Source organism: Hyperoodon ampullatus, assembly GCF_949752795.1.
Source record: "Hyperoodon ampullatus genome assembly, chromosome: 6".
Classification (NCBI taxonomy): Eukaryota; Metazoa; Chordata; class Mammalia; order Artiodactyla; family Ziphiidae; genus Hyperoodon; species Hyperoodon ampullatus.
The window spans coordinates 117,705,551-117,733,507 of NC_136919.1; the positions used below are offsets into that span (position 1 = coordinate 117,705,551).

Genomic DNA, 27,957 nt, shown 5'->3' on the forward strand with positions numbered 1-27,957 from the left:
AAAAACTACAATTCCCAGAATGCATCTTAGATAAGGCCTCCGGAATGGAGCCCGGCGCGCCGCAAGGGATTGTGGAAGACTTGGTTTCTGAGAGAAGAGAGCTTTTAGCCTTGCAAGGGCGGGAGAATCTTGGAGACCGCCTTTCGGGTGGGCGGGGCAAACGTTAGTGCACAGCCAATCATCGAGACAGCCCCTGGACGCGCTTGGAAGCGGCCAATCGGAACTCACCTACTTCCGCCTGGACTGGCGCGCGAGAATTTGAATACAGTGGGGACCCCTGGCTCTGCTGAGGAGAGGTTGCCTGTCCGAGGGGCAGGTAAGTCCTGTGGAGGGTCGAGGCGTGGGGTGGAAGAGCCAGGAGACCGGGAGGTTCTGTGGAACGTGGAGGTGAATGTCAAGGAAAAAGAGCTTCTGCTCGGTGCTTGGCGCGTTCGCGGCTGGAGACCGAAGCCAGCGAGCGGGTGTCCGCACTTCCAGGTCACCGGGTTTCCATCTTTCTGACGCCGAGTTTTCTCGTCTTTTTGCCCTGACAGCGTTTGGGGACAGAGGCGCTTTTCTCTCCTACCTTTCCTCATTCAACCCCGGAAAGGTCTTCCCTTAAGCCGCAGCTCGACACGAATTCCCAGAGACCCAGGTCTTTCTGTTTGTTTGAAGTCAAGCTTGTGTAATTTTTTTTTTAAATACTTGATCCGAAGGAAAGGGAAGGGAAAACGCTTATTGAGCAACATACCATCTGCCCAAGAGTTAACATGCGTGATTGTGTTTACCCTCAGCCTTAGGAGGTCAGAGTATTTTGTAAATAAGGAAACAAGCGGCTCCTCGACTAGAAAAATGAGAGAGGATTATGCTTCCCCGTTTTCTTGCTTCTGATGAAAAAGCTAGAGACGGTCTCTGCCTTCTTTGAACATGCAGGCTGTTGAGAAAGACAGTCAAACGAACAACAAGAAAATGTGCTAAACGGATACCAAGGAGGTGCAGGATGGAATGGAAGCCTAGGGCAAGAGCATCTAACAGCGGGAGGGGTAGGGGTGAGGGCAGTGGCAAGGACAGCTGCCCAGAATATAAAGTGATTAAACTTGGTAGGGATTCATCAGGCTAATTGAGGGGAAAGTGTGTCCTGAAATGGGGTAAAATCCTTCCTCCTTGGTAGGATCATTTTCCGGCTTGAAACATGTACTATTCCTGCTTAATTAGTTAATTAAATTGTACTGTCCCTGCTGAATTAGTTGCTACTGTGATGTAGTGTTTTTCCTTTTCTTTTTTTTTTTTTTTAACCTTCATGGTTTAAACCTTTATTAAAGTGATTTGCTTTTTAAACCCATCCCCCCCTTTTTTGGATCTTTATGGACCATTACCCATCTGAGAATTCTTTCAGACTTATAAAGTATAATTTTGATTTACTGATTTTTATACACATTGGATTAGTTTGGTTATTATATTGTTCTGTTGCTTTTAGGAGTTCAGTTAAGAAGATGTCAACTTTAACTCCAAGGAAAAGGAAGCAGCATTCTTTGAACTGTGATAAGTGAGTCTCATCCTATGAGTAGAAACTGTTAAAAAAAAGAAAAAGTCACCATCTTGCATTTTTTATCTCCACTCTTCTATCTCTAAATATTTCCATTCTTCCATTCACCTACTCCTTATGGCTACAGTAATACTTTATAATCTAATTCTAGTCTGGAAATACTGTAAGCTTTCATAATTAATTCTTTAAGGCCTTTGGAGGGAATCAGAGAAAGGGCTGTTTCCTATGGCTTGGAAATGTGGGTCAGATCTTTTATTACCTTGCTCCTTTCTGCTCTCTTATGTAATATTTAACATACTGTTTTGCATATAGTAGATACTCATCCGTAAGCAATCCTATAAAGCTCTATACTCCATGTATGTCATACCAGAGATATATATTCTAGAACAGCCCTAAGTGGTCAGTTTATTACATAAAATTAATCATTTTAGGGAAATTATAGCAGGTATATAGCCAAAGCTTAGAAATAGGTTTTAAAATACACACACACACACACACACACACACACACACACACACATATACATATATATGCATCTCAAAGCTTCTTTGTAAACAGTGTTTGTTTTTACAAACATTGGAATCTTAGTTTTGAAAAATATTCAGATGCTTTGTTTGGTAAAGACAGAATTTGAGAATCCTGCTGTTAAACTACTAATGTATATATATGGATGGATGTTTGGTGGAGAAGATGCATTTTTAATATGCCTCACAGGTAGAGTTGTTTATTGCTTAGCAGTAAATTGACATAGAAATGGAAGCAAAATAACTATATTTATCAATGGACTGTGTTTCTTTTCATAGCCTATTATCAGAAATTCCATCAAAGAAATTAATTTTGGACTTCGCTGAAAATGTATTTCCATCACCTAATAAAAAGCACATTTGCCAAAGCAGTGATAAAAATGAAGAAGAGATTCATTGCTCTCCACAAGGCCATTTCATTTCAAGTCCACTCAAAACGACTAAAAATAGATTGCCATCTGCAAATCAAGGTTCACCATTTAAATCTGCTGTGTCTACCATATCCTTTTACAACAAAGATAAGTGGTACCTCAATCCACTGGAGAGAAAGCTGATAAAAGAGAGTAGATCTATTTGTCTAAAAACTAAAAATGAAGATAGATCATATCCCAGTGTGACAGAAAAAATGCAGGGAAAACCAGCCTGCTCCAAGAAGATGAACAAAAAACCACAGAAGAGTTTAACTGCTAAGTGTCAACCAGGATATAAGTACATCAAGCCTGTGTCAAAGAATTCTAAAAATTCCAAGCAAAATCGAGTGGCCTATAAGCCAATTGTGGAGAAAGAGAATAATTGTTACTCAGCTGAAAATAATCTGAATGCTCCTCGAGTTCTAAGCCAAAAGGTCAAACCACAAGTTACCCTCCAGGGAGGAGCGGCTTTTTTTGTTAGTAGGAAAAAACCCTCCCTGAGAAAATTGTCCCTGGAAGATAAGCCATTACTGGGACTCACCCAAAAGAATAAATCAGAAGTTATTGAAGAGTCTGATGTGGAAACTGTCAATGAAAGAAGTTTTGAGACAAGGCAAGTGCCAAAGTGTTTGTTAGCAGAAAAAGAACTGAACACTGAGCTGCTGAGTGAAAGAAGTAAAAATGATGAGAAATTAATAAAGGTAAATGTAAATATATCAATTTAAAAACTAAGCTGGCTATATAACAGAGCTTCAGTATACATTGTATATACGTAACTTTGAACAAAATTTTTCTTTTTTTTTTTTTAACAAATTTATTTTATTTTTAGCTGCGTTGGGCCTTCCTTGCTGCACGCGGGCTTTCTCTAGTTGTGAGCTGGGCTACTCTTCGTTGCGGTGCACGGGCTTCTCATTGTGGTGGCTTCTCTTGTGGAGCACGGGCCTCAGTAGTTGTGGCTTGCGGGTTCCAGAGCACAGTAGCTGTGCACGGGCTTAGTTGCTCCACAGCATGTGGGATCTTCCCAGACCAGGGCTCGAACCCATGTCCCTTGCATTGGCAGGCAGATTCTTAACCACTGTGCCACCAGGGAAGCCCAGAATTTTGTTATCTTTACAGTCTGTAGGACTGCTTTTATGAAGCCAAATAGTATCATCACTCTAAAGAATTTAGAGACAGGGTAGAAAGATGGGCTTTTCCTCCCTTTTTTGGCTTACGGAAGCCTACCAACATTTTCTTGGCATTAAGGTTTACATCTCATTAAGTTCCCTCATGACTGTGGTCCAGAGAAACTTAACTTTTACTTGGTAGTCAGTGTTTTTAGAAAGTAGAAATAACAAAATTCAGGTAGTAGATTTCCAGAGAACGAGCATATTTTTGTTTGTTTCAGCTCATTATTTAAAGTACTAACTTATTTTAGAAAATTTAGAGAATACAGAGAATATAAAAAATATGTATCTTCTGTAATCCCACTACTTGAGATGATCACTGAATGTATAGTTGGGTTTTTGTTTATTTTACATAGTATGTTTTCGTGGGTGCCATTCCATGCTTTTTTTTTTTTTGCTTTTTTTTTTTTGCGCGCTGTACGCGACCCTCTCGCCGCTGTGGCCTCTCCCGTTGCGGAGCACAGACTCCGGGCGCGCAGGCTCAGCGGCCATGGCTCACGGGCCCAGCCGCTCCGCGGCATGTGGGATCTTCCCAGACCGGGGCACGAACCCGTGTCCCCTGCATCGGCAGGCGGACTCCCAACCACTGCGCCACCAGGGAAGCCCTCTATGCTTTTTTGATTGTGCTCCTGTTTGTCACAGCTGGCCTAGACTAGTGCTGTCTGATAGAATACCAATACATGTAATTTAAAATCTTCTAGTGGCTACATTAAGATAGTTTCTAAAAAGTTTAACCCAATATGTTTTAAATGTTACTGTTCTTATGTCATCAATATAAAAAGTTATTAATGAGATATTTTGCATTATTTTTTTGTACCAAGTCCTTGAAATCCATGTTTATTTCCACTTGCAGCATGTATCACTTGGGACTAGCCATGTAGCAAGTTCTCATTAGCTGCTTGTGGCTGGTGGCTACCATAATAGACAATGCAGGTCTATACCTTCTATTGTTGCCCTCTTGTCAGTAAGGAGAGAAAGGTGGTTTTCTTCCATGTAGCCACGTGCAGAAAGTAGTTGAGGCAACAGGCCTTAAGAAGGGCTCCCAGTTTGGTGACTTCCATGTCTGTGGTGACTTGTTTATATTCATCACAACCCTTGCAGCTGTAGGCTTTCACATACACTCTGAGGCTCATATACTGCTGAGCAATTCACACTCTCTCTGTAGTCATTTCCCTCCTCACCTCCTCTTACTGTTCTCATTGCCTCCTCCCAAATCCAACCCCAGTTCCTACCTCTTGTCGTCACCTACATTTCAGATCTCAATGGCAAAGATTATAATTGGTGGCCAGTGGACCAAGTCCAGCCCATGGATGTTTGCTTGGCCTATGTAATGTTTAGAGCCAGCATTTTTTTTTTTAAATGTAAGGTAACAGATTTCTGGTGTTTCATGAAAAATTGAACTCTGGCAAAGCTAAGCCCACATTCCTGCATGGCAGTAATCTCCTGGAACAGAGTATCAGGCTACCATTTGACAGGTATGGGCTCTTCATTTCCTTCCACTGAATCAACGTATGGATACATATCTAGATCAGTCCAGTTTTGCTGCTAATTTCATTTACCTGCTGCCCTTGTAAGCATTTCTATCAAGTATTGCCAAGTATATTGTTAAATGGAGCATGTTCTTGCTTGCCTCAGCCATAACAGCAATTCTACTAATTCTTCATCTTGTTTCTGACAAAAAAACAAAACAAAACACCCCTATATCTTGATAGGGGTTTTGGGTTTGGGTTACATGATATATAAGTTTATGAAAAATTCATCAAACTCTACTTTATATCTGTACATGTCACTGCATATAAATATAACTCAGTTTTTGAAAATCTAGGGCACAACTCAAGCTAAAATTAACTCTCAATCCAATGAAGCAAAGTGCGTGTACAGGAGGGGTCCTGATTGGTATTCTCCATATCCATTTGATAATGAAGAGACAGGCTTGTTACAATGACATGATGATTTCTCTGCAGTACTCTTCTGACTTTTTTTTCTGAGCTTCATTTTAAGGGGTCAGGTTTTGGGTTCTACCTAGTTTTTAGTAGTTTGAGAAGCTGGGCTTTTTGTGAATCTTAAATTTGTGGAACTGGGCTCTGTTCTCTACCTAAGGTTTTGTTAAATACCCGCTACTAGTATTCATCTCTGCTAGATGAGGGTGAATCCCATTTTCATTAGAGGGTGCATAACTTTCCCCCAACTCCTTATGGACCCCTGAGAAGTGGCAAACTGATGGGTTGTCTTACCTTTTCTGAGATGTTATGATGTTGAATGAGTTCCTCTTTAATCAAAAGTTTTTTCCTTTTCCCCCAAGCTATATATTCTGAGTCTCACCAAATAAGTAGTGTTAGTCCCTGCTACTGCCCAAAAAGTGGGAGTTTAGAAGCCTCTCCAACTACCCCAGAATGTTTTTTTTCTTTCCTTGGCTCCCTGATTTTAAAGCTTGTGACAAAAGGTTGTTCCTTTTCAGTTTTGCAGCTGCTGGGGAAATTTTTGCTCTTTTCACTAATTTTTTTGTTGTTGTTCAATTCATTTTTGTAGAAGGGATGTTCTATAATCTTCATTCTGTCATCTTTGTCAGGAAATAATACATTTTTGACAGGATGACAAATTATAGACTTAAATATGTACACTCTGTCTTTTAAAATATTACATTTAGTAGATATAAAAGGAATTTTCCTTAAAATAGACTGAAAATTGAGAATTTAAAGTCATTATGAAATATAATTCATAATAAACTATATACTCTGTTTTAGAAGCAGATCTATTGGGATTCATTCACTAAATAGAAAATGATTAAGAATTATAGGTTTCCTTAATTTTACTTATTCATTATTTTCAGGATGCATCAGATAGAGTCATTTCTTCAAGGGAATGTAAAACCGATGAAAATAAGAGTTTTTCTTCAGAGGAGTCTTTCAGTGAGAACAAGGCAGGTAAGTAAGAGAAAAGTTTTCTTCTCAAAATGAGTTTATTTGCTTGTAATAATGCTTCATTACATGTGTCAATATAAAATTATATACAATAATATTTTGGGTTTTTTAAATATTCAGTATCTGTGAGCTGTATCTTTGTGTTTATCTTGGTAACACTGTTTTCTATGATAAGCAGTGCAGTGCATTTTATGGAGGAGACAAAGAGACCTTAGGCTGGAACTTAAGACAAAATACTGATGATTAATTGGTCTGTGAGATGTGGCCAAGTTACTTAAGCTCCCTAGGGCCAGGTGTTCTTATCATACATACCCTACCTACCTTTTACCCCAAATAATAGGAGGGAGTGAAAACAATTTGTTATATATCTATGATCAAAGCCCAGTTGTAAGCAGAATTTAAAAGGCCATAAAAGGGCACTGAATTGGGCATCAGGAACCTTGGGGTTTTGTCCAGGTCTGCCACTAATTAACTGTGTGATCTAGGGAAGAGATCTCTAAAGTAAGGGGTTAGTCTTCATTTTTAAATTTCTCTTAGTCCTGAAATCCTATTATTAACTTATGATGGCACTGTTCACTTAAACAGTATTTACTAAACTATGAATATATAAAGAGGTTGATTAACATTCTACTTACCAGCCAGATTCTTTGTAACTTTAACTTGTTCATTATATCTATAAATTTGGAAATAAATTAAAATTCTAGAAGTAGATATGTAGACTATAGTGAGAAACTGTAGCTCACAGGAAGAAAACAAAGATAAAACTAAAAGCAAAATGGCCCTTAAGAGGATCTAATGACATAAGGATATATAGAATGATGATTCATAATGGTTATTCTGAGATATACTGTTAATAACTAGTACTTATTAGCTGCTGAATATGTACCAGGCAGTGCTAAATGTTTAGTATGCTTTCTGTTTTCCATGGGTTGTGCTATCCCTGATACGACAGAACATGTAGCAGAAAAATAATAACGGCTTTTCATTTACAATAGTTATAAAATTTTATTTAAAAATAAATTTATTTTAGTACACTAAGTCCATTTAAGGAAAAATATTTAATAAATAAAATATAATACAGATGGTACAAGGGACTTCCCTGGCGGTCCAGTGGTTAAGACTCCGTGCTTCCACTGCAGGGGGCACAGGTTCAATCTCTGGTTGGGGAACTAAGATTCTGCATGCCACTCTGCATGACCAAACAAACAAACAAACAAAAGAACAGATGGTACAAGCATATGGCAAAATTCATAAAGGTAGTAAACAAATGATAAAATCTTATTACTTAATAACTAATTTATCATTTAATTCTTACAACAACCCTAGGAAATAAGTTTGTATGCCCATTTTATAGATGAGGAAACAGACTTAAAGTTAAGTAACTTACCCATAGCAGGTCAGATTCTCAACTGTCTTGGCCTTGTTTCTAGAGAATGCACTCTAATTATTTTTCAGTGCAAAGTTAAAAGTTTGCTCTTTTACTAAATAGCACACTTTCAATGTACTATTTTTCTCTAATCAATTACTATTTAACTTTTTTCTTTCTTTTCCTTTTTTTTTTTTGGCCATGCCACGCGGCTTGTGGGATCTCAGTTCCTGGACCAGGGATTACACCTGGGCAGTGAAAGCTCCAAGTCCTAACCACCAGGGAACTCACACCTTTTTTCTTTTTTTTAATAAGCTTTTTATTTTGTAGTAATTTTAGATTTACAGAAAAGTTGTAAAGATAATACAGAGAGTTCCTGTATTACCCTATTTCCCCCCTTGTTAGCATCTTAAATTACTGTGGTACCTTTGTCAAAACTAAGAAACTTACATCATTGGTATGTTCCTATGAACTAAGCTCTAGACTGTATTTGGATTTGATCAATTTTTCCATTAATGTCCCCTTTCTGTTCTACGATCCACCCTGGGGCTCGTATTGCATTTAGCTGTCCTGTCTCCCTAGTCTCCTCTGGTCTGTGATATTTTCTCAGTCTTTTCTTTGTTTCCATGTTTTTCATGACCTTGACATTCTTAAGGAGTCCTGGCCAGCTATCTTATCCGGATATTCCTGAACCTGGGTTTGTCTGATCATCATTAGACTGGGGTTATGGGTTTGGGGGAAGAATGCCACTGAGGTGAACTGCCCGTCTCACCACATCGTGTTGGGTGCTGATGTCCACATGACATTACAGATGACGTTAACCCCTGTCGCTTGGTGAAGGTCAGGCTTGCCCTATTTCTCCACTGTAAAAGTTACCCTTTTTCCTTTCCCAAACTCTGTTCTTTGGAAGTAAGTCACTAAGTCTGGCCTGCCCTTTCAGGGAGGGGTGGGGATTAAGTTTCATCTCCTAGAGAGGAAGATTTTTCATATATTATTTGGATTCCTTCTTTTTTTTTTAAACAATGTTCCCTTGTTTTATTTTTAAAAATAATCCTTTATTTTTTTTTCTAGATTTATTTTTATTTATTTAATTTTGGCTGCATTGGGTCTTCGTTGCTGTGCATGGGCTTTCTAGCTGCGGTGAGCGGGGGCTGCTCTTCATTGCAGTGCACGGGCTTCTCATTGCGGCGGCTTCTCTTGTTGCAGAGCATGGGCTCTAGGCGCGTGGGCTTCAGTAGTTGTGGCTCGCGGGCTCTAGAGCGCAGGCTCAGTAGTTGTGGTGCACAGGCTTAGTTGCTCTGTGGCATGTGGGATCTTCCTGGACCAGGGCTCAAACCCGTGTCCCCCTGCATTGGCAGGCGGATTCTTAACCACTGAACCACGAGGGAAGCCCAATTTGGATTCCTTCTGTAAGGAAGAGTTGTCTTTATTTTATTTTTTTGGCCACGTCAGGTCATAGTTATGGCACGCAGGATCTTCATCGCGGCATGTAGAATCTTTTGTTGCAGTGCACGGGCTCTTCGTTGTGGCGTGTGGGCTTCTCTCTAGTTGTGGTGTGTGGGTTTTGTCTCTCTAGTTGTGGTGCACAGGCTCCAGAGTGTGTGGGCTCTGTAGTTTCTGGCATGCGGGCTCTCTAGTTGAGGCGCACAGGCTCAGTAGTTGTGGCGTGCAGGCTTAGTTGCACCGCGGCATGTGGGATCTTAGCTCCTCGACCAGGGATTGAACCCTTATCCCCTGCACTGGAAGGTGGATTCTTTACCATTGGACTACCAGGGTAGTCCCTATTTATTCAATCTTTAAATAAATAAATGGACTCCTGGATATTCATCAGTGTGCACTCATGAATATTTTATATTTTGGTTAAAATTTAATACATTATTTATGTATTCTGTTGCTCATATTGTTCCAGCTTTGACCACTGGGAGATATTTTCAGGTCAGTTCTCTTTGACCTGTCCCCTTCTTTTGCTTTTTGAGCACTTCCTTCTTACTTTCTGTCACTACAAGATGCTCCCGGCTCACCTAGCGTTTGCCTTGACGCAGTCCTAGACTCGGCCACTTCTCCAAGGAACCCTAGTTCCTTCTGTTGGGGAATATAATTTAGAAACCAAGTTCTGGACTTGGTGTGCTTGTTGCTACTTGAGTGTCATAGCTCCTAGGCCCTCTCAGCAGACAGAGCTAGAAAATATCAATATATGTATGTATCCTAATCCATGTATATGCACACATCTATAATTGTTTGTGTATCTCTCCATGTGTACATATGCTAAAGAAACATAAGTTCAAACTTGATGTCTTTGACTAATCCAGTCCCCCAGGGGTTATCACTCCCTTCCTTCTTTGTTTATCTGTAGCTTCTCTCAGACAGTGAGAGACCTGGCTCCTCCCGGTCACTGTGCACCTGCTCAATTACGTACAGTCTCAATATACCTGCAGGACAGTTTCAGTATTAACTCATTCTGTGAGAAACAGATTTACCAGTGTATACCATTTAAGTACAGTCCTTTTGTCTTTAGCCTTCTAATTTCTAGTCAAAATGTTGTTTTGTAAAGTTGCTTAGGTCGTCTTTCCTTTCTTCCACTGTCTCCTTCAGTGCAGTTCTCCATGCAGTTCTAATGCAGTTAGATTCATTTGTCACAGTCTGCATTCCATCTTGGGATCCCTCAACATCATGGTTGATTTTTTTTTAATATATACATTCAATTTTACTCTTTGTTATATATAGTTCTATGGATTTTGCAAGTGCATAGAGCCGTGAATCAACCCCTCCACTACCCTACAGAACAGTTCTCTCACCCTAAAATTTCCCTTGTGTGTATCCTTTGTAGTCACATATTCCACCCTTCTTCATCCCCCTGGCAACCGTTAATCTGTTTTCTGTCCCCATGGTTTTACCTTTTCCGGTCAAAATGTCACACAAATGCAGTCGTGCAATAGGTAGACTTTGGGGTCTGACTTCTTTCACTTAGTAAAATGCGTTTAAGGTTCATGTGTGTTGTTGCATGTATTATAGTTCATTCCCTTTTTTTTGCTGAACTATGGAATTACCATACATAGTCTGTTTATCCATTCCTCCATTAAAGGACATCTTGGTTGCTTTCAGTTTTTAGCATTTATGAATAAAGCTGCTATAAACATTTGTGTACATGTTATTCTGTGGACATAAGATTTCATAACACTTGGGTTAACACCTACAAGCATGATTGCTGGGTTATGTGGCAAATCTATGTTAAACTTTATTTAAAAAACTGCCAAAATGTTCCATAGCAACTGTGCCATTTTGCATTCCCACCTGCAATGAATGGGAGTCCCTGTTACTCCCCATTCCCTCCAGCATTGTCAGTTTTTTGGATGTTAGCCATTCTAATAGGTGTGTAGTAATAGCTCATTGTGCTTTTTTTTTTTTTTTTTTTTTTTTGCCGTACGCGGGCCTCTCACCGTTGTGGCCCCTCCCGCTGCGGAGCACAGGCTCCAGATGCGCAGGCACAGCGGCCATGGCCCACGGGCCCAGCAGCTGCGCAGTACGTGGGATCCTCCTGGACCGGGGCACGAACCCGTGTTCCCTGCATCGGCAGGCGGACTCCCAACCACTGCGCCACCAGGGAAGCCCACTCATTGTGCTTTTAATCTGCATTTCCCTAATGACAAATGATGCAGAACATCTTTTCATGTGTTTATTTGCCATCTGTATGTCTTTGGAGGAGGGTCTGTTCAGATCTTTTGCCCATTTTTAATTGGACTTTTTTTATTATTATTGAGTTTTAAGAGTTCTTTTTATATTCTGTATACAAATCTTTGATCAGAAATATGATTGAAAGTATTTACTCCCTAGCCTGTGGCTTGTCTTTTTATTCTCTTAACAGTTTTTGCAGAGCAAAACACTTAAATTTGATAAAGTCTAACTCATTTAATTTTTCTTTCATGTATTGTGCTTTTGGTGTTGTATGTAAAAAATTATTACCAAACCCAAGTTCATGTGGATTTTTCTACTAGAAGTTTTTTTTTTTTTCTTTTTTATGGTTTATTTATTTATTTATTTATTTTTAGTTTCTGCTTTATAACAAAGTGAATCAGTCATACATATATATCTGTTCCCACATCCCTTCCCTCATGCATCTCCCTCCCTCCCACCCTCCCCATCCCACCCCTCCAGGCGGTCACAAAGCACCGAGCTGATCTCCCTGTGTTCTGCGGCTGCTTCCCACTATCTATCTACCTTACGTTTCGTAGTGTATATATGTCCATGCCTCTCTTTCGCTTTGTCACAGCTTACCCTTCCCCCTCCCCATATCCTCAAGTCCATTCTCAAGTAGGTCTGTGTCTTTATTCCCGTTTTACCCCTAGGTTCTTCATGACATTTTTTTTTTAATTCCATATATATGTGTTAGCATACGGTATTTGTCTTTCTCTTTCTGACTTACTTCACTCTGTATGACAGACTCTAGGTCTATCCACCTCATTACAAATAGCTCAGTTTCGTTTCTTTTTATGGCTGAGTAATATTCCATTGTATATATGTGCCACATCTTCTTTATCCATTCATCTGATGATGGACACTTAGGTTGTTTCCAGCTCCGGGCTATTGTGAATAGAGCTGCAATGAACATTTTGGTACATGTCTCTTTTTGAATTATGGTTTTCTCAGGGTATATGCCTAGTAGTGGGATTGCTGGGTCATATGGTAGTTCTATTTTTAGTTTTTTTTTTTTTTTTTTTTTTTTGCGGTACGCGGGCCTCTCACTGTTGTGGCCTCTCCCGTTGCGGAGCACAGGCTCTGGATGCGCAGGCTCAGCGGCCATGGCTCACGGGCCCAGCCGCTCCGCGGCATATGGGATCCTCCCAGACCGGGGCACGAACCCGTATCCCCTGCATCAGCAGGCGGACTCTCAACCACTGCGCCACCAGGGAGGCCCTATTTTTAGTTTTTTAAGGAACCTCCATACTGTTCTCCATTGTGGCTGTTCTACTAGAAGTTTTATAGTTCTACATTTTGCATTTAGATCTGTGATCCGTTTTGAGTTAATTTTTATGTGAGTGTTGTCATTTTTTTGAATGTGGATGTCAAATTGTTCCAGCACCATTTGATGACTGTCTTTTCTCTGTTGAATTAATTTATGTCTTTTTGTCAAAAATCAGTTGACTGTATCTGCGTGGGTGTTTCCGGTCTCTCTATTTTGTTCCATTGATCTATTTGTCTATCCCTTTGTCAATACCGTACTGTCTTGATTACTTTTAAGTCTTGAAATCAAGTAATGTGAGTATTTTGGTTTTATTAACCTTTAAACTCTTATGCTTTAAAGCTTTAAGTTTATTCTGTGATACAAATTATTGTCACCTTTTTCCCTACAAGTTTCTCCTGAGACCCTTGTCTATCCCATCTTCACCGTGTCTTCAGTCAACACAAAAAGGTAAGTGTCACTCTTATTTTAATGTTCAAGGTTTAATTGTGAGTCCACTGGGTCTCTTTTTCTTTCTTACACTATTTAATTTGGAGAACACTGTTTTTTTTCCCCATTAAAGAGATATTGAGAATAGGAGATGAAATCAGATCCTCTCATAGAAACTTCATAAGAACTTGAAGAGTTGAGAGAAGGAAAAGACCTTTGTGGACTTGAATAGTAATAATTGCTACATTTTTGTATAGTACCTGACCCATAATAAGTAGTTTATATCCATTATTTCACTTATCCCCACAACAACCTAGAAGATTGATGCTATTATTACCATTTTCAGCTGGGAAAACTGTTTGTAATTCAGCCACAGTTGCACAGCTATTAGTTGGCAGAGCCAGGACTAGAATCCATATTTTAACCAAAGCCCATTAGGCTGTATTGCCACCCCTGTGTGACAACATATTGATAATAGTTCATGTTCAATGGGCGTTTACAACCTCATGGTGTAGATACCATCATTACCCCATCTTATAGATGAGGAGACTCTGGCCAGAGGAGTAAGTAACTTGCAGCAGCTTTATGCTGTTATAAATCCCAGCTGAAGCTATCACTATCCTGGTCACAACTAAAACTGGAAGTGCGGGAGGCATGCGTACATGTGAGCATAAAGTGGAAAAGCTCTGAAAAAGAAGTTTCTTATAGTCTGAACGTCTCATCTAGCTAAGCAGCTTTGGTTCTTTTCTCCCTATTTGATGATAAACAACTAAAGGTATTGAGCAAGGTACTTCCTAGGTAAGTTCTCCTACTCTTAGGGCATCTCACCCTAAATTGCCTTGGAGATTGGGTTGGGTGGGCAACTTTTCCCCTTCAAAGGCCATATTCCTAGTTTTTTTCACCCTTCCCTTTTCTCATCTGTCTTCTTTCATGACAATCTATTGAGGATTGAAACCTACCACAATTAGCTAATAACAGTATATAAACTAACTTAACCTAGCATAAGGAGATATTAGGTGACTGTTGGTTGAATCATTTGAAATTTGTTCATTATGTAGGACCTAAAAAATCAGATATCATCAATTTCTTATGGTTTAATCTATGAGTTTTACTTTAGGTAGGTTACAGATTCTTTGGATTTGTGGTCTCACGTTTGGCATAGAGTATAGAGTATAGAGTACCATGTGGTATTGAACTACACCGTGTTTTGGAGATGGGAAGGTAAATAACACATGGTCCTGCTATCAAGGAAGTTATGGTTAGAAGAGGACAGGCATTTAAACAAATACGTATAATAAACTTAAAATTGCTAGGATAGAAGTAAAGTGATTGCAGTCACGCATGCAGAGGTGGGAAGAGCTGAGGTACTTAGCAAACGTTGTATAAGGGGTGGAGGGGGTCAGCGACCTAGACAAGTGTTTTTTATATTACAGGCATTAGTAGTTTATCAAATCAGTTTAAGGGCATCACATCTAGCATTTTTAAAAAATGGAATAATGCATCTCTCATGTAGTAAGTGTATTTAGTGAATCCTTTTTTTTTCAGTTATATATATATGTATCTGTATTGGTCATCACGTGAAATATATTTCTCACCATAGGTTTGTCAAGTCAGTTTGAAAGCCATTTTCTAGTCAGATACTAGCAAGACACCTTGGGTTAGCATAAAGCATTAGATAGGGTTTTTTTTCCGGTTTTTTTTCCAGTTTTTTTTCATTTGTCAGTGTCAGCTTCTATTTGAACCCCTTGCTTTGGGTACTTGGTTTTTTTCCTTGCCTCTACTCTCTAGAGATTTCTATTTCTTTGATCCTTGGAAAAAGGTCATTTCATTATAAGGCAAGGGTTACAAACTCAGTGCCTACAGAGCCAGCCAGGCTGGGCAGAGACTGGAGCCAACTGGAGAAGCATGCCCCACCTAAAAGAGCATGTGCTGTGTAGCTCCAACTAGTAGATTCTTCGATGAAACAGAGGTCTAATGATCTTACAGTGTCTCTTGCAATGTTGGAAATACACATTTTTAAGTGGACTCTCTAGTTTTTAAAATATTGGTAGCTACTCCAAAGTTTTAAACTCTGTGCGAGTTGATCAAAACATTTGCTAGCTGGTTTTGGCCAAAGGGCTCCTGTTTGCAATCTCTATAAGCCAGTCCCGGCGTTCTCTCCTAATGTGAAAAGGTTGCCTCAACAACATCTATCCAGCCAATTTTTTTATTTTTCTCTAAAAATTTGGGAATAGTAGGGTGCTGCTTTAGGCGTGAGGACTAGCGAGTGTATTAGCCTTACTCACTGCCCCAGTAAAAAGTTGTTGGATCATAATGTGCTGGTGACTGACTTCCTGTGGGTCTGTGAGATTCAGTATTAGAGTCTACGTATCTGCTATGGTATTCCAGGAGTTTCTTTATGCCTACATGGGTAAATATTGCCCTAAGGTTTGATAAAGCAAGAAAAGATTAAATTTTAAGGGTGACATCAACTTACAAAGAAATCCTGCACATATGCAGATGATACTGTAGATGAAATCCCTTCGATGTGGTATTAGAAGACAGGGATTTGAGTCTTTCTGCCATTCTTCACTAGTTACTTTACCTTGAGTAGTTTACTGATCCTGTCTGAGTGGGCCTCAGGTTTCTCATTGTTTCTAGCCCTATTACTTCATCAAGTTATGTCGATAGGGGCTTCCCTGGTGGCGCAGTGTTTGAGAATCCGCCTGCCAAGGGGACACGGGTTCGAGCCCTGGTCTGGGAAGATCCCACATGCCGCGGAGCAACAAAGCCCGTGAGCCACAACTACTGAGCCTGCGCGTCTGGAGCCTGTGCTCCACAACGGGAGAGGCCGTGACAGTGAGAGGCCCGCGCACCGCGATGAAGAGTGGCCTCCTCTCTCCACAACTGGGGAAAGCCCTCGCACAGAAACGAAGACCCAACACAGCCAAAAATAAATTTAAAAAAAAAAAAAAAAAAAAAGTTATGTCGATAGAAAGCCCTAAAAACTGCAAAGTCCTCTGCAAGTGTTATATACATTTCTTTTCTTTTCATTATAATTTGTCAAATATTTTTAAATTATTAAATAATACTTACCAACTTTCTACTTCAAGATCTCTAGTTGAAGAACAGTCTTCTGTGGGATGCATCACGTCTACTAACTTCTTGAAACAAATCAATACACAGAAAAATACTAATACCAGAGATGCAAATAAAGAAACAAAAGACCAGCTCGTCATTGTGAGTAAACTTAAAACAAAGCTCCTCCTGTACATGGCTCTCACATACAGAACCTGAAGTCTGACGTGTTGTCTAAGCATAGTTACCGGAGGATATAGATATTCTGAGTTTGTAAACGCTACCTTTGCTGTAGTGGCAGCATTTAAAGCTAGTCAGGTACATTTTTGAACTGACGGTGTTGGGCAGTCCTAGCAACGTAGTAGAATGCTGATGAATGAGTTGCCTCTGGATAAGGAAAATTATTGTTGATCTATAAAAGACTTAATGAGAATGGCAACATTGCATTAGACCTGGGTTTGGCAGACTATGGCTGTGGGCCAAATCTGGACCATGGCCTATGAGCTAAAAATGGCTTTTATATTTTTAAAGGGTTGGAAAAAAAGAATATGTGTGTTCTTCAAAGCCTAAAATGTTTACTTTCTGGTCCTTGGTAGAAAGTTTGCAAACACCTATATAGACAATTCAAAATTTGGTATTTTTCAGTAGCATTAAGCAAAGCCTTATGTGATACAATGAGATGATAAGCCTTGACATTGAATATCCTTGAATTCTCTATATTCATTAATTTATCTGTGCTTTTCCTGAACTTCTACTATGTATTTTACTTATTTTTTATCAACTCTTGGGGAAAAGACTTTCAGACTCCTAACCACTTAAGGAAAAAATACTATATAATGAATGTATAAGTCCTGAAATTTTTGCCCTGCCTCTTTGAAATGAGGCTTTTTTAGGCCTCTAGTATAAGAGCTTAATAAGGAAATTCCATTGTTCATCTTAGCTATAATATTTATGATTTAATCTTATTGCTTCCTAGAACTATGGGTCCAGCTAAAGAATCTTGATTTTTTTTTCCACTGTCCAAAGAGGCAGTTTCACTTCTTTCATCACTATTGCATGTTTAGGGCTCTTCTCATTCCATTTTGTTTGTGCAGAGAGAGAAGATAGAGTAACCAGACTTTCATTTAGTATTTCACCTGTGCAGCATAAAAACAAAAAGTGAGGACAAATTTGAATGAATGGACAAATTTACATGAACTAAATGTAGAGCTAACCTGTGATGTGTTTAGATAGGTTTTTTTTTTTTCTCTTCCAATTGTAGGACGCTGGTCAGAAACATTTTGGAGCCACCATGTGTAAGTCTTGTGGCATGATCTACACTGCTTCCAACCCCGAGGATGAACTGCAGCATGCTCAGCATCACCACAGATTTCTGGAGGGAATCAAATATGCAGTAAGTAAAAAAATGAGTCGTTTCCATTTGTTCTAAAAAGTGAAGTTGGGCTTCCCTGGTGGCGCAGTGGTTGAGAGTCCGCCTGCCAAAGCAGGGGACACGGGTTCGTGCCCCGGTCCGGGAAGATCCCACATGCCGCGGAGTGGCTGGGCCCGTGAGCCATGGCCACTGAGCCTGCGCGTCCGGAGCCTGTGCTCCACAACGGGAGAGGCCACAGCAGTGAGAGGCCCGCATACCGCAAAAAAAAATTTTTTTAAAAAAAGTGAAGCTGCTTTAAAAGATACATTTCTTTTGCCTAAATATGGAAAGATCTATGTGTCCAAAAATATTTCATCCTCTGCAATTTTGTTGTCCTTAATATTTGAGACTGATGGTATTTAAAAGTTAAGTTTTAGTAAAAATGCCACTTCAAACCTCCTGTCCTAATGTAAGAGAAGCTATTGTTCTAGGCTGAGTGAACATCCTGCATCCTTACCTCTAGCTTTCAGAGCTGAGCAGTCAAGATACAAAACTCAAAGACTTGAGGAGTTTCTCCTTTCCTCACTTTAGTTTCTTCTTTATCGATAACCTTAGAAAAACGGCTTTTCTACGACCTCTCTAGGCTTTTTCTTTACTGAGAAGAGAGGTCCCACCTCTTCATCAAGCAGCCTCCTACTCCAAATACATCCTATTGTTGGCCTTGTCTTTATGACTACACCTGCTACTCAGATGCACTCCCTTTGTTCCCTATTTTTATTGCTGTAGTTCATGCCTTCATAATATTTTTAGCCTTATTTATTAAAACTCTGCTTGGTGACTTCCCTGGCAGTCGAGCAGTTAAGACTCTGTGCTGCCAGTGAGGGGGTGCAGGTTCGATCCCTGGTCAGGGAACTAAGACCCCACTTGCCACTGGTGCGACCCCCCCAAAAAAAAAACCCTCTGCTTATCCCACCCCTCCCCCACCTTCACACCCCTAATAATTCATTGTTTTTTCTTTATATTCTTATGAAGGGCTCTTATTTGACTTCAACTTATTTTATAATAGATTGTTTACATGTCTCCTGATAGGGTGTCAGCCCCTGGACGGCAGACACTTTGTTTTAGGCATCTTTTATTTCCCTTACCACATTCCTGTAGTTGGGTTTTATCTTTTTTATATCATTCATTGTCCATCTTTTTGTTCTCTCCAGACCATATTAATTTTTTTCCCTCTTCAGATTAAACTGTGACTTTCTTTTTCCTTTGGCAGGGCTGGAAAAGAGAACGTGTTGTAGCAGAATTTTGGGATGGGAAAATTGTGTTGGTCCTGTCACATGATCCGAGTTATGCTATCAGAAAGGTGTGGAACATTAGTTTTTCTTTTCTTTTTTTAATTGAAGTGTAGTTGATTTATAGTCTTACTTTCCCAATCTTTGTTTTCCTCCTACTGTCCCCATTCGCTACCAAGAAATCAACCTATGTTGAACTGTAAAATACTTTTGCTTATAGATAATCCGCTGTACTTTGGTACAGTTGTAAGGAGGACTTTCATAGTACGTCATACAAAATTAAACTTACAGTTACAAGACAAAGGAGTGTCAGGGGGAGATTAAAGAAAACAGATAAGGCTCTATAGCTTATCTTTTACCTACATCTTCAATTTGTGAGAGAGAAACTAAACTTTTTAATACTGAGAAATTAATGGCTCCAGAGTCTAATTCTTATGTTGGTGTTGCCTTTGTCTCTTGGGCTGGATGTTTAGCCCCAGTGAACCATGAATAAAGCTGAAATAAAATCATCCTACTCCTTATCCCTCCCAAGGGTCTGAATTTCTGTCTGCTGAAAGCAATCTTTAAAATAGTTTCTTAAAACCCTGTTTCCAAAGTGGCAGAAACATGCATCAATAGTGAAATAATTTTGGAATTGTGTACATTTAGGAAGTAGAGATAAAAGAGGCTAAACTTGGTAATGGTAATCATACTTTTTGTGTATATAAATATGTATATTTTCTATTATACTTTCTAAAACAAATTCACATCTTTTGGTTTTTAACATCATTAGGTGGAAGATGTCCAGGAACTTGTCGATTATGAATTGGGCTTCCAGCAAGTTGTTCCCAGACATCCAGACAGAATCAAAACTTTTCTCTTTATTTCTGATGAAAAGAAAGTAGTTGGGTGTTTAATTGCAGAGCCCATCAAACAGGTATCGTATATGTCTAATAAGTTGCTGGTATAATTTGTGAGCAAAATAAAGTAGTTCGGAGAAGTCTCAAGCATTTAAGAATGCTACCATTAATGAATTTTTCCTTCTAAAATATCCTTGACCATATAGATCATTGAAGTCATTTTTTTCTATTATATCTGGTATTTTGCCTTATACAAGCAGGATAAGTCAGTCTTAAGTTCATGTTGTCTTTTATATACCTGGACTATAAAGTATAGTATTTTTTTTTTGTTTTGCGGTACGCGGGCCTCTCACTGTTGTGGCCTCTCCCGTTGCGGAGCACAGGCTCCGGACGCGCAGGCTCAGCGGCCATGGCTCACGGGCCCAGCCGCTCCGCAGCATGTGGGATCTTCCCGGACCGGGGCACGAACCCGCGTCCCCTGCATCGGCAGGCGGACTCTCAACCACTGCGCCACCAGGGAAGCCCTAAAGTATAGTATTTTAAATAAGCTCAGCTATTGAACATGTGGCTTAGTGCAGGTTAATATGTTTGGCAAAATAGTCCTTACTTGTGCCTTAATTAGAATCTACTTTGGATACTAATTAGCAGTGTTCTAGCAGAGGAGCAAACAGTAGCCCATGGGCCAAGTGTGGCCCTCCACCTGTTTTGGTAAATAAAGTTTTATTGACACACAACCATGCTCATTCATTTCCATATTAATCTGTGGTTGCTTTTGTGCTACAAAGGTAGGGTTGAGTAGGTGCAAAAGAGACCATGTGGCCCAAAGAGTCTAAAGTATTTACAATTTGACCCCATACAGAAAAAGGTTGCCAACCCTTGTTCTACAATAGAGCTATATAGTTTTTGCCTTTCAAGGAGCTTTCAGGGTAATCTTTAGCTAGGAAGATGTATAGTTCAAATGTGTTCTTTAAACCTGACTTTATAATGTCCCACACTTATGTCTCCTTCCTTTTAAAAATACTTATCTGTCTCAATACATCTTGAAATGATGCTTAGTCCTTTTTATTTTATTATTTGAATTTTATTTTTTTTATACAGCAGGTTCTTATTAGTTATCTATTTTATACATATTAGTGTATATACGTCCATCCCCATCTCCCAATTCATCCCACCACCAACCTCCCCCCACCCCCGCTTTCCCCCCTTGGTATCCATACGTTTGTTCCCTACATCTGTGTCTCTATTTCTGCCTTGTAAACCAGTTCATCTGTACCATTTTTATAGATTTCACATATATGCGTTAATATACGATATTTGTTTTTCTCTTTCTGACTTACTTCACTCTGTATGACAGTCTCTAGGTGCATCCACATCTCTACAAATGACCCAATTTCGTTCCTTTTATGGCTGAGTAATATTCCATTGTATATATGTACCACATCTTCTTTATCCATTCGTCTGTCGATGGGCATTTAGGTTGCTTCCATGACCTGGCTGTTGTAAATAGTGCTGCAATGAACATTGGGGTGCATGTGTCTTTTTGAATTATGGTTTTCTCTGGGTATATGCCCAGTAGTGGGATTGCTGGATCATGTGGTAGTTCTGTTTTTAGTTTTTTAAGGAACATCCATACTGTTCTCCATAGTGGCTGTATCAATTTACATTCCCACCAGCAGTGCAAGAGGGTTCCCTTTTCTCCACACCCTTTCCAGCATTTTTTGTTTGTACATTTTCTGAATGTGAAGTGATACATGCCCATTCTAACTGGTATGAGGTGATACCTCATTGTAGTTTTGATTTGCATTTCTCTAATAATTAGTGATGTTGAGCAGCTTTTCATGTGCCTCTTGGCCATCTGTATATCTTCTTTGGAAAAATGTCTATTTAGGTCTTCTGCCCATTTTTTAATTGGGTTGTTTGTTTTTTTAATATTGAGCTACATGAGCTGTTTATATATTTTGGAGATTACTCCTTTGTCTGTTGATTCGTTTGCAAATTTTTTCTCCCATTCTGAGGGGTGTCTTTTCGTCTTGTTTATAGTTTCCTTTGCTGTGCAAAAGCTTTTAAGTTTCATTAGGCCCCATTTGTTTATTTTTGTTTTTATTTCCATTTCTCTAGGAGGTGGGTCAGAAAAGATCTTGCTGTGATTTATGTCAAAGGGTGTTCTTCCTATGTTTTCCTCTAAGAGTTTTATAGTGTCCAGTCTTACGTTTAGGTTTTTAGAGTTTATTTTTGTGTATGGTGTTAGAGAGTGTTCTAATTTCATTCTTTTATATGTAGCTGTCCAGTTTTCCCAGCACCACTTATTGAAGAGACTGTCTTTTCTCCATTGTATATCCTTGCCTCCTTTGTCAAAGATAAGTTGAACATCGGTGCATGGGTTTATCTCTGGTCTTTCTATCCTGTTCCATTGATCTTTATTTCTGTTTTTGTGCCAGTACCATATTGTCTTCATTACTGTAGCTTTGTATCTTACTCCTTTTTATACGTGCCTTCCCTTTTTTCTCTCATTTCTACCATCTTTCTTATTTTCCTTTTTTCTGCTTTTCATCTCATATATATATATTTATACACACACATACACATATACATATATAGTCTCTTGTGTGTTTATCAGACAGTAGAGAGAGAAAAGCAGTTGGTTTGTACTATGGGCTGTAAAAGTGATTAACTTGACCTTTTCTTTCTTTGATCTTTTTCTTTTTTTAAAAATAAATTTATTTATTTAATTATTTTTGGCTGTGTTGGGTCTTCGTTGCTGTTTGTGGGCTTTTCTCTGGTTGCGGTGAGCAGGGACTACTCTTCATTGCGGTGCGCAGGCTCTCATTGTGTTGGCTTGTCTTGTTGCAGAGCACGGGCTCTAGACGCACAGGCTTCAGTAGTTGTGGCGCACGGGCTTGGTTGCCCAGCAGCATGTGGGATCTTCCCAGACCAGGGCTTGAACTCGTGTCCCCTGCATTGGCAGGCAGATTCTTAACCACTGCGCCAGCAGGGAAGCCCAAAATCTACATTTACCGGACGTAATCCCTCAAAAGTTGAGGAAGATCTCTATAGCCAACTAACTCATACATATACTCTTCTATTCATTCTCATTTCAGAAGCAAAGTTTTCTCAGTGGGAGTTAAAACTTAATATACACGTATCAAAACAGCTATAATAGAAAATAGTGACAATAGCAAATGCTGGTGTGGATGCAGGGAAACTAGATTTCTCATACATTGTTGGAGGAATGTAAAATGTTACAGCCCCTCTGGAAAAAGTTTGGCAGTTTCTTAAAAAACTAATCATACATTTACCATATGACCCAGCAATCATACTCCTGGGCATTTATCCCAGAAATGAAAACTTATGTCTACACAAAAACCCACACCTGAATGTTTATAGCAGCTTTATTTTTAATAGCCAAAACCTGGAAATAACCAAAGTGTCCTTCAGTAGGTGCGTGATTAAACAAACTGGTACATCCATACATGGAATATTATTTAGCAATAAAAAGAAGCAGACTGTTGATATATGCAACAACTTGGACAGGTATCAAGGGCATTGTGCTGAGTGAAAAAGAGCCATTCTCCAGAAACAGAGACACAAACGTAGAGAACAAACGTATGGACACCAAGCAGGGAAAGTGGTGGGTGGGATGAATTGGGAGATTGGGATTGACATATATACACTAATATGTATAAAATAGATAACTAATAAGAACCTGCTGTATAAAAAAATAAAATTAAAAAAAAAGCCATTCTCAAAGGGTCACATTCTGTATGAGTCCATTTGTATGATATCCTCAGAATGTCAGAATTTTAGAGACAGAGAACAGATTGTGGTTGCCAGGGCTTAGGGATGGTGGGGGGCAGGGAAATGGGTGGGATTATAAAGAGGTGGCAAGAGGAAGAGCTTCGTGATGATGCAGTAGCTCTGTATTTTGATTGTGGTGATGGTTAAATCAGTATTCAGGTATGATGAATTGTCATGGAACTATACACACACATTGCACCCATGTTAATTTCTTGCTTTTGGTGTTGTACTATAGTTATGGAAGATGTAACTATTGGGGGAAATTGGGCGAAGGATACATGTCCTCTTTGTACTATTTGTCAACTTCCTCTGAATCTATAATTATTCAAAATAAGAAGTTTAAAGAAAAATTTAAATACCCAATTTCATAGTTTATGTGCAAAAACCTTCTTTAATGTTATTAGTTTTTTAGAATATAAAATGTACATTTTAGGACGGAGAGAATTACACTAGGATGTGGGAATATCTCAACACCACTAGTAATTTTTAAGCATTGTGTGACTGTAAATGGGCAAGAATTCAAGAAATAGCAAAGAATTTTAACATTTTTGTGAAAGTAGGATAAGATTAATTTTAGATACTTAAATTTTGTTTAAAGAATGGTTTTTAAAAAGAAATGTGAACTCAGCTGTATTGTTAGCTCTAGATGCTTCTGTGTATCATTGCAGGCCTTCCGTGTCCTGTCTGAACCAACTGGTCCAGAATCCCCAAGCTCTAAAGAATGTCATAGGGCTTGGCAATGTTCAGATGTACCAGAACCTGCAATCTGTGGGATAAGTAGAATCTGGGTCTTCAGACTGAAGAGAAGAAAGCGCATTGCAAGACGACTGGTAGATACTCTCAGGTAAGAAATAAAATAAAATGGATTAGATCCAGCTTAGCTTTCCCAGAACCTTTCTCGGCTCATGAGCCAAAGGGAATGATGTTGGTAAGACACTTCTATATAAATACTACCAAAGTCAGGCTAAGGCAATGCTGGCATTGAAAAAAAAAAAAAGAACTAGATATACTCAATTTCGGGCACAACATTCCAAGTCTGAAACATTCTAGCCCAGTGCTTTTCAAACTACCTGTGGTCAAAGACTGGATTTTGTTACAGACCAACACATTAATAAAATAAAGTAAAGATAAATTGCTAGGAAACAAACAAATGGAAAAATGGAGGCCCAAATTTTTATTAGCTTCAACACATGTAAAATTACATTTAAATAAATCTATAAAAACAAAATATAAGTTAAAAAAAAGAATTTTGGGGACTTCCCTGGTGGTCCAGTGGTAAAGAATCTGCTTTCCAATGCAGGGGACGTGGGTTTGATCCCTGGTCAGGGAACTAAGATCCCACATGCCACGGGGCAACTAAGCCTGTGCACCACAACTATTGAGCTCATGCGCCTCAACTAGAGAGCCCGCGTGCTGCAAACTACAGAGCCCATGCGCTCTGGAGCCCACGCACCACAACTAGAGAGAGAAAACCCAAACGCCGCAACTAGAGAGAGAAAACCCATGCACCTCAACAAACAGCCCACATGCTGCAACTAAGACCCAATGCAGCCTAAATAAATAAATTAATTAAAAAAATAATTTTAGAAATTGTACATTAAAAATAAATATTTAAAAAAAAAGAATTTTAGAAATTGTACATATTTATTGACCGTGTGTGACTAGGTAATTAATAAAGACTTACTGCAACTCACAAGTGTAACTAAATGTAAAAGTAAATTAGCAAGACAGCCCACAGAATGAGAGAAAATATTTGCAAACCATTTATCTAATAAGAGTATAGTATATCCAACGTATATAGAAGAACTCTTACAACACGCAAAAAGACAACACAATTTAAAAATAGGCAAAGGATTTCAATGTATTCTATTTTCTTCCAAAGCAGAAATACAAATGGCTGATAAGCATGTGAAGCTATGCTCAACATCCTTAGCTATAAAGGAAATCACAAATCAAAACCATCATGAGATACCACTTCACAGCCACTCGGATGACTAAATGAAAACAAAGGGAAAATAACAAGTGTTGGTGAGGATGTGGAGGAAACTGTAATCCTTGTATGCTGTTGGTAGGAATGTAAAATGCTACAGCTGCTGTGGAATCTAGTCTGGCAGTTTGTCAAGAAATTAAACTGTTACCATATGACCCAGCAATTCTGCTCCTACAAGTATACTCGAGAAATGGAAGCATAGGTCCACACAAAAACTTATACATGAAGGTTCATAGCAGCATGATTCATAATAGCCAAAAAAAACCTGTAAACAACCAAATTCATGATTAATGGATAAACACAATGTGGTATGTACATAAAACACTACAATAGGATATTCAGCCACAAAAAGGAATGAAGTTCTGATACGTGCTAAAACATGGATGAACCTTGAAAATATTATGCTAACTAAAAAAAGACACTCACAAAATACCCCATATTATTATATGATTCTGTTTATAGAAAACATCCAGAATAGGCAAATCCATAGATAGAAGTAGACTAGCAGTTTCCAGGGACTGAGGGAAGGGTGAATGGAGAGTGACTGCTAATGGCTACAGGGTTTCTTTGGGTGATGAAATGTTCTTGAATTTTGTGCAATTTTTGAATATACTAAAACCACTGAACTGTGTATTTCTAAATGGTGAGTCTTTGGTATATGAATTCTCCATTTTAAAACTACAGTATGCACACTTTGTACTAACACTGTATGTTGGTACTTAGTTGATAATGGGACAAATGAGTTTGCTTCTTTCTTGCTTGTTAATTACCTAATCTAGGTTAGATAGATGAGTTTCACAACACTTACTCTCTCAACCTCTATCTTTTTTTTTTTTTTTTTTTTTTTTTTTTTTTTTTTTTGTGGTACGCGGGCCTCTCACTGTTGTGGCCTCTCCCGTTGCGGAGCACAGGCTCCGGAAGCGCAGGCTCAGCGGCCATGGCTCACGGGCCCAGCCGCTCCGCGGCATGTGGGATCTTCCCGGACCGGGGCACGAACCCGTGTCCCCTGCATCGGCAGGCGGACTCTCAACCACTGCGCCACCAGGGAAGCCCCTCAACCTCTATCTTTAAGATAACAGATTACAAACCAATGACTCCACTTTGACAAAACCAAGGACCACACTTTGAGTAGCACTCTTCTAGCCTTTGGGTTCCATACACTTCTTAAGAAAGGACACCAAGACCATGGCAGGGCTGCAGTCCTAGGCCTCAATCCTAGTCCCCCACCATACCTTACAAAGGGGAGCAGTGAGAGAAGTTGGTGTCTGTAAAGATTTTGTTTCATAGTTAATTGTGAAATACCTCCATTTTCTATATTTTATGTTGAGATACATAAACTTGGTATGGAGAATACCAGTATATAACCTAGTATGTATTTCTTAATAACAAGGATATTCTCTTATATAAGGACAGATCAGATATCAAATTTGGGGTATTTAATATCCCAATATAATGCTATACTATCTAATGTATAGTCGATATTTCAGTTTTGTCATTTGTCTCAAATGCTCTTCATAGCATTTTTTTTCCTGTTCAGGATTACATATTGCATTTAGTCATAATATCTCTTTAGTCTTCATCTTCCTTAACCTGGAACAGTTTCTTAGCCTTTCTTTGTCTTTCAGGACATTGAAGAATTTGAAGAGTACAGGCCAGTTATTTCATAGACTATCCCTCAGTTTTGTTGAATTCTTTCAGCTATTTCATTTTATTGCTTTTAATCATAATTGAGCTGGATCAAGGAGAGTTGTAGTCAAAATGCAGATTAGTTTTTGCCTTCTTAAAGCTCTGAGTGTGTGATGTAGTTGAAAAGAATATAGTTATTGGTTAAAATAATTATTTTTTTGTTGTTATAACTATCTGTGGCTTTTAACTAGCAATATTGTCTCATATTAGTTGCTTACTATCACGGATCACCTAGAGTCAACCGGATGGTTTGTGTGGCTCCCTTTGCCTCTCAGCAGAACTTTTTCTGGGCCTTAGTTTTCTCATCTGTGAAATGATATCATTAGACTTCCACCTGTAAAATACAAGGCACTGAGTCATTTTACCACTTAATAAAATAATGTTGGTTTTAATCAAGAATATGTAAAGAGATTGAAATTTTTTAATTGGATTGCTTTAAAATATTGATATAATTGTGCTTATGTTTAATCAAAATTTTAAGTTGTTTCCATTGTTAAATTATCTTTTTCTCTTTTTTAGGAATTGCTTCATGTTTGGCTGTTTTCTCAGCACGAATGAAATAGCATTTTCTGACCCAACACCAGATGGCAAGTTATTTGCAACCAAGTACTGCAACACCCCTAATTTCCTTGTATACAATTTTAATACTTAA

At 38.9% G+C, this 27,957-nt stretch overlaps 1 protein-coding gene across 1 annotated transcript; it reads left to right on the plus strand.

The window, feature by feature from the left end:
• Window positions 1-38: 38 nt before the first annotated feature.
• On the plus strand, window positions 39-27,957 carry ESCO2 (establishment of sister chromatid cohesion N-acetyltransferase 2; the record flags this gene model as incomplete). The annotated part of the gene is made up of 11 exons (XM_079706990.1): window positions 39-320; window positions 1,465-1,525; window positions 2,329-3,160; window positions 6,456-6,549; window positions 13,262-13,319; window positions 16,391-16,517; window positions 17,617-17,748; window positions 18,977-19,066; window positions 19,768-19,911; window positions 24,298-24,473; window positions 27,825-27,957. Exons 2-11 carry the CDS (start codon window positions 1,473-1,475, stop codon window positions 27,955-27,957), a joined length of 1,839 nt encoding a protein of 612 aa, XP_079563116.1. The 5' UTR covers window positions 39-320; window positions 1,465-1,472.